At 40.7% G+C, this 7,339-nt stretch overlaps 1 protein-coding gene across 1 annotated transcript in view; it reads left to right on the top strand.

Annotated features, from left to right (window-relative positions):
- Positions 1 to 7,339, top strand: part of LOC102859265 (chromosome unknown open reading frame, human C12orf56) — a 117,915-nt gene that overhangs the window by 34,497 nt on the left and 76,079 nt on the right. Inside the window, exon 4 of the mRNA XM_006886096.1 lies at positions 4,196 to 4,227. Within this exon, the coding sequence (XP_006886158.1) occupies positions 4,196 to 4,227 (32 nt within the window). The remainder of the gene's footprint in view (positions 1 to 4,195; positions 4,228 to 7,339) is intronic.

The following is a 7,339-nucleotide window of genomic DNA, read 5'->3' as shown; positions in this document are numbered from 1 at the left end:
ACGATATTGTCCTTCAAGATGGATCTAGCAATGACTTTTTTAACTATGAAAGCAACTCCATTTTTCCTTACCTTTTCATCTCCAGAGCAATATATCATATGGTCATCTGACTCAAAATGCCCCATGCCAATCCATCTCATCTCACCAATGCCTAGTATGTCAATATTTATGCGTTCCATTTCTTCCTTAACAATATATTATTTTCCTACATTCATGGTTCTCACATTCCATGTCCCAATCACCAGTGTCTGCTTACAACTGTTCCTCTTCCTTTGTATTTCCATACTTGAAAATTCAACCTCCTTTGCCTTTTCTGTTATCTAAATGTGTTCTGTTGTACATAGGGTTTTCAGAGGCCTGCTATTTCAGAAATAGTCAGTTGAATAGGAAAGCTAATTTCTCCCAGTACTCCTGCTGTGAGGTTAAATTGGCTAAAATGGCTTACATTTGCTTGGCAGCCAGAATCTGGGATGCTAATGGCTGCTTCCTACAGTGGTGTGAATACTTTGAGATCAATCTACATGCTTTTAACATATGCTGACTAGGCCTTGTGGGAAGTCAGCACAGAACATCTGGTTTGTGTGAACAAACCTGAACTGCAATAATGGTAGAAAGCCATCATTTTCAATCCTAGGTGAGAATCAGGATTTCTTGGAGGGTTAGGGGCGAGCACAGATTCTTTTGTTCTTCATCAGGTACTGAATTCAACACTTGAGGGATGGGGCCAGCCATCTATTTTTTGGTTGTTTCCTAGATGATTCTGTTAACTAACTACCAAGGTTTAAGAATTACTAAACTAGGTAATAGATCATGAGGCTAATCTATTCCTGGATAACTGAGAATCCTGTGAGTTCTGCAGCTGTAATTATTAAGGTTTCAACTTCTATCTCTAGTATAGTACCAGCTGCCATCATCTTTTATCTCCATTATTGCAACCTCTCTAACAAACCTCCTCACCACCATTCTTGACACTGATACCACCAACTGAATCTGTTGTTGTTGTTGTTGTTAAGTTCCATTGAGTTGACTGTGACCCATTGCTGCCCTGTGAACAGTGGATCTGAGCCTTGCCCTATGCTGTGTCATTATTCTGTGTACATCTTCTCTGATGTACTCCAATGTACCCATTGCTGCAGACCCTCAACAACTCAATTCTTGTCCACTCTTAACCACCACAAGAAAAAAGGGTCACAGTGGAGGTCACACCTTAATCTCTTTCCACTCAGAGCCTTTTGCACTTCTTTCCCCTCCTACTCCTGATGGCCAGTTTAGCATCTTTATTGAATTTGATTGTGATACAGTTAACTATACATCATTAGGAAGAATGGGATGGGGAAAAAGAAAAATCAAGGTAAAGCTTATCTTTTTCATTAATAAGAAGCAATTCTTGGCAGAAAGTAGAAAATAGCTGAGTTATTCCCCTCTGTATGGCAAGCTCTGGAGTCATACTCCCAAATTTCCCATCCTGACTCTGCCCTGGGCCTGCTGTTTCATCTTCCTAGGCTTTATCTCTTCATATGTGTGATGGGGTTTATACTAGTGCCTCCTCCATAGCGCTGATCTGTGTATATAAAGGGCCAAATTATATGTATATAATGTGCTTAAATGACATATATTACTTGATGAGTCCTTGTTAAAAGGTTACTCTTTTATTATCATTTATTACCAGTTAAGTCAATCACTTGATTCTGACAAAAAGAACTATCTACTTTATTATTATTATTACTAGAAGATAAATACCTTCAGCAAAATGGATTGACAGAGTGATAGTAACAACACGCTTGAGTATATCGGAGGTCTTGAAGATTGTGCAGGATAGGGCAAGTGTTCTGACCTGTTGTTCATAGGGTTGATGAGTTATAGTTGACTCAGTTGTATAAAGCAACAACAACACTATTTAGATCTTTTAACTCTTGTTGTTGTTATGTGCTGTGAGTCACTTGCGACTTATAGCAACCCTAGGTATAACAGCCCTAAACTCTGCTCTGTCCTGTGCCAATCGCACCATCTCCGATACGCCCATCCCAATTGCCGCAGTTACTGAATCAGTCCACCTCATAGAGGGCCTTCCCCTCCTGCGCTGTCCCTCCACCCTCCCAAGCATGATGTCCCTCTCCAAGGAATGGTCCCTCCTTACAATATGTCCAAAGTATGTTAGATGGAGCCTCAGAATCCTTGCCTCTAAGGAGCCACCTGGTTTAACCCTTTCCAGGACAAATCTGTTTGTTTTCCTAGCAGTCCACGGTACTCTCAATACTCTTCTCCAGCACCATAGCTCAAAGGCATCAATTCTCCTTCTATTCTCCTTGGTCATTGTCCAACTCGCTGATGCAGAACAAGTGATTGCAAAGACTCTTATTGAACAATAATATAATGAAGTATTAAAATAGATGAGGTGGCATCTGTATTAATTTTATAAAGATGACTTATCTAGTAATCTTCTATATGTTAATATCAGTAAAACAAAGATTCTCACTACTGGGCCAATTAGCAGCATCATGATAAACAGTGAAGAAATTGAGATTGTTAACAGCTTTAGTTTGCGTGGCTCCAGAATCAACACTTTTGGCACCAGCAGCCAGGAAATTAGAAGACAAATTGCACTGGGAAAGTCCACTGCAGTGAACATAACCAGTGTACTGAAAAGCAACGATGTCAGTCTGGAGACTAAGGGGCACCTGATCCAGGCTGTGGTCTTCACTATAATGTGCTATTTATCAGAAATCTCAACAATGACTAGGAATGATAAAAGGAAAATTAATGCCTTTGAGCTGTGGTGCTGGAGAAGAGTATTGAATATACCAAGGACTGCTAGGAGAACAAACACTTTCATGTTGGAGAGGGTAAAAATAAGCTGCTCCTTGGAGGCAAGGATTCTGAAGCTCCCTCTGACATACTTTGGGCATGTTGCAAGGAGGGATTAGTCCTTGGAAAAGGACATTATGCTAAGAAAGGTGGAGGAAAAGCACAGGAATGGAAGACCCTCGATGAGATGGATTGACTCAGTTACTGGAATAATGGGGATAGGTGTGTTAGAGACAATAAGATTGGCTCAGGAAAGAGTAAGGCTCAGAGCTGTTTTACATAGGGTTGCTATGAGTTGCAAGTGACTTGATGGCACATAACAACAACAGAAACATCCAGTAGGGAGCTCTGGTAGCTTTGTGGTAAGGGGTTGTGGTTCAAATCCTCCCACTGCTTCAGGAAAGAAAGAGGCAGTCTGTCTCCTGCCTTGCAATTTACAGCCTCTGAAAACTTGCTAGAGGGTTGGTTGTTAGTTGGTTTTGACTCCACAGTCCTTAACAACTTATGCAATAATTGTTCTAATTCTATTGAAGGATCAAATTCCATGTTTATGTAACTATGTTGTTGTTGTTGTGTACTATCAAGGTGGAACTGACCCTCACGTGGGTTATCAGAAGCAATAAATCGGAGGGGATGAGACTGCCTCTCCTTCTCCCACAGAGCAGCTGTTGGCCTTGAACCACATGTCTTCAGGTTTGCAGTGCAGCTTCTTGGCATGAGGCCAAGACAGCTCCTTTATGTAAATATACTGTATACATAATATAAGAACAGATTCAAACCTCAAATTGCAATACTTAAGGATGCTATGGGCAGAATATTGAATGATCCATGAAAAAACTGGCTGACAACAGAAGAATTTAATAAAATAGCATATGTTCAAGAGGCATTGGTGATGAAGGAGGAAGTTCAAGCTTCTCTGAAGAAATTGACAAAAATAAGACCCCAGGAACTGGTGGAATACCAGTTGTTGTTTTTCAGCAAACAGATGTTGCCCTGGACATGCTCACCAAGTTGTGCGAAGAAATATGGAGGACAACTACTTGGCCAGCTGACTGTAAGAGATCTATATTTATTCCTATTCGGCGTCTCTCTGGAGACTAAGGTGCGCCTGATACAGGCCATGGTCTTTGCAATCACTTGTTATGCATCAGAGAGCTGTACAATGACTAGCGAGGATAGAAGGAGAATTGATGTCTTTGAGCTGTGGTGCTGGAGAAGAGTATTGAATGTACCATGGACTGCCAAGAAAACAAATAGATTCATCCTAGAGAGGGTTAAACCAGGCTACTCCTTGGAGGCAAGGATTCTGGGGCTTCGTCTGACATACTTTGGACATGTTGCAAGGAGAGACAGGTCTTTGGAGAGGGACATCATGCTGAGTAGAGTAGAGGGACGGCGCAGGAGGGGAAGACTCTCTATGAGGTGGATTGATTCATTGACTGGGGTAATCGGGATGGGTGTGTCAGAGGCAATGCGATTAGCACAGGATAGAGCAGGGTTTAGGGCTGTTGTACATGGGGTCGCTATGAGTCGCAAACGACTCAACGGCACACAACAACAACAACAACCAGGAGAGGATAAAAGAGATGAATGAGACCTCCCAAGAATCAAATCCCTATGCACATCCAAAACCTTCTCCAACAGGGTATAAAAGAGAAGCCACAAACTGGGAAAAAATATTTGGTAATGACACTTCTACACTCTTGGTAGCAGCCACCAGGAAATTAAAAGATGTATTGCAATGGGAAAGAGACCTCTCTAAAGCATTGAAGAGGAATGATGTCAGTCTGAAGACTAGGGTGTACTTGATACATGCCATGGTCTTTGCAATCACTTGCTATGTATCAAAGAGCTAGACAATGACTAGGGATGATAGGAGAATTGATGCCTTTGTGCTGTGGTGTTGGAGAAGAGTATTGAATATACCACAGACTGCTAAGAAAATAAACAGGTTTGTCTTGGAGAAGCCAGGCTGCTCCTTGGAGGCAAGGATTCTGGAGCTTTGTCTGACATACTTTGGACATGTTGCAAGGAGGCACCAGTCTTTGGAGAGGGACATCATGCTTGGGAGGGTGGAGGGACAGCGCAGGAAAGGAACACCTTCTATGAGGATTGATTCAATGACTGGGGAAATGGGAGTAGGTGTGTCAGAGACAGTGAGATTGGCACAGAATAGGGCAGGGTTTAGGGCTGTTGTACATAGGGCGACTTGATGGCACATAACAACAATGACATATCTGAGAAGGGATTTACATAAAAAATTTATAGAATACTTGAGCACCACAACAAGATAAAGGTAAATAACCCATTTGAAAAATGGGCACAGGTTATGAACAAACACTTCACCAAAAAAGGTATTCAGATGGTGAACACACACATGAAAAAATTATCAAAATCCCTAGCTCTAAGAGAGATGCAGATCAAAACAACTGTGAGATATCACCTCACCCCAGTAAGAATAACAAAATTCAACAGAGCAGCAAACACCAAATGCTGGCGAGGTTGTGGAGAAACTGGAACCCCTATTCACTGTTGGTGGAAGACAGTATGGAACTTTCTCAAAACGTTGGAAATAGAAATATCATTTGACCCAGCAATTCCACTATTGGGAACATACCCTATAGAAATCAGAACTGCCATCCAAGCAGATATATGCATACCCATGTTTATTGCTGCCTTGTTCACAATAGCAAAGAGTTGGAAACAACCCAAGTGCCTATCAACAAAGGAATGGTATATTCATACAATGGAATATTATATAGCACTGAAAAACAAGGAACTAATGAAATATTACACAAAATAGGTGACCATGGAGGACATTATGCTGAGTGAAATATCTCAGTCACAAAAAGACAAACACAGCATAATGCCACTGTTATAAAACAGGACTGATATGGGGGTTGGGGGGAACTAAGAAAAGAGGGGATAAATAATGCACATGGCTTTGAAACAGACAAGGGAGGGAACTGTTTAAAAGGAATATATGATTAGGTATTATTGGTATGACAAGAGGCCAGAATAAGAGCTGCATTGTAAAGTGCTTTGGGAGGGGGGAACTGTATAAAAATTAAAGAACTTTTTTCCCCCAAAGGAAAAAAGTGAACTGGGGTGGGGAGTGGAGTCAGGGAGGAAAATGTGCAACAATGAATGAATAGAGATCCAAGTTCTTTATAACTTTACAATAAAATCTCAATTTTAAAAAAGTGAGAAAAAATGCAATTAGAAAAAAAAATTGTAAGTGGCTAGGAGAGTGAATCAATAGGGAACTGACAGAAACTCAACTTGGATTCAGAAGAGGCCATGCCACCAGAGATAGTATTGCTGATGTTGGATGGATCTTGACTGAAAGCACAGACTATCAGAAAGATATTATTTGTGTTTCATTGAATATGCAAAGGCATTTGACTGTGGTTCATTACCACAAATTATGGCTGACACTGAGAAGAATGAGAATTCCAGAGCACTTAATTTTCCTCATGCAAAATCTATACCTAGATCAAAAGACAATTGAACAGAACAAGGGAAAGAAAGATATACATTAGGGTTATATCCTTTTGTCATGCCTATTCAGTCTATATGTTGAACAAATCATTTGAGAAACTAGAATACATGGAGAAGAATATGACATCAAATTGTAGAAAGACTCATTGACAACCTACCTTATGCAGATAACACAACCTTGCTTGATGAAAGTGAAAAGGACTTGGAACATTTAAGTGAAGAAGAACAAAGACTGTGACTCTCAATGTGGGTTACATCTCAACATCAAGAAAACAAAACCCTTCACCACTGGACAACAGGCAACACTGAGACAGATGGAGAAAAGATTAAAGTTGTCAATGATTTAATTTTACTTGGATCCACAATCAATACCAACATAACAGCAGTCTAGAATTGGTAGAAGTAGATTCAAGGAGCATGACTGACCTCATAGGAATTAGTTTTGTGCTATGGATGTTGTTTATGGAGACTATTGTGGAGTTACTGGAGATTGTACTCAGCTTCTTTCGTACTGCCTGTAATGAGCAGGGATGATTGAAGAGGAATCGATGCCTTTGATTTGTGGTGACAGATAAAGAGTATTGAACTACCATGGACTGCCAAGAGAACAAATGGGTCTGTTCTCAAGAGGTTGAAACCAGGATGCTCCTTGGAGGCAAGAATTTTAAAGATCTATCTCACACACTTTGGGTATGTTGCCAGGAAGGACCAGTCCTTGGAGAAGGACATTATGCTTGGAAGGGTTGAGGGACAGTGCGAAAGAGGAAGACCCTGGATGAGAAGGAGTAACTCGGTGACTGGGTTAATGGGAGTAGGTATGTCAAAGATATGAGTTGCTGCACACCCATGTTTATTGTGGCTTTGTTCACAATAGCAAGGAGTTGGAAACAATCTAAGTGCCCATCAAACAAATGGATAGAGAAACTGTGGTATATTCATTCACACAATGGCATACTATGCTGCGTTGAAAAACGAGGAACTCATGTAATATTATTCAAAATGGGTGACTCTGGAGGACATTATGCTGAGTGAA

The sequence above is a fragment of the Elephantulus edwardii genome, unplaced genomic scaffold, assembly GCF_000299155.1.
Source record: "Elephantulus edwardii isolate Elephantulus edwardi_28Jun2011 unplaced genomic scaffold, EleEdw1.0 scaffold00047, whole genome shotgun sequence".
NCBI lineage: Eukaryota > Metazoa > Chordata > Mammalia > Macroscelidea > Macroscelididae > Elephantulus > Elephantulus edwardii.
The sequence above is the reverse complement of the archived record's forward strand: the minus strand, read 5'-3'. Positions and strand labels throughout refer to the sequence as shown.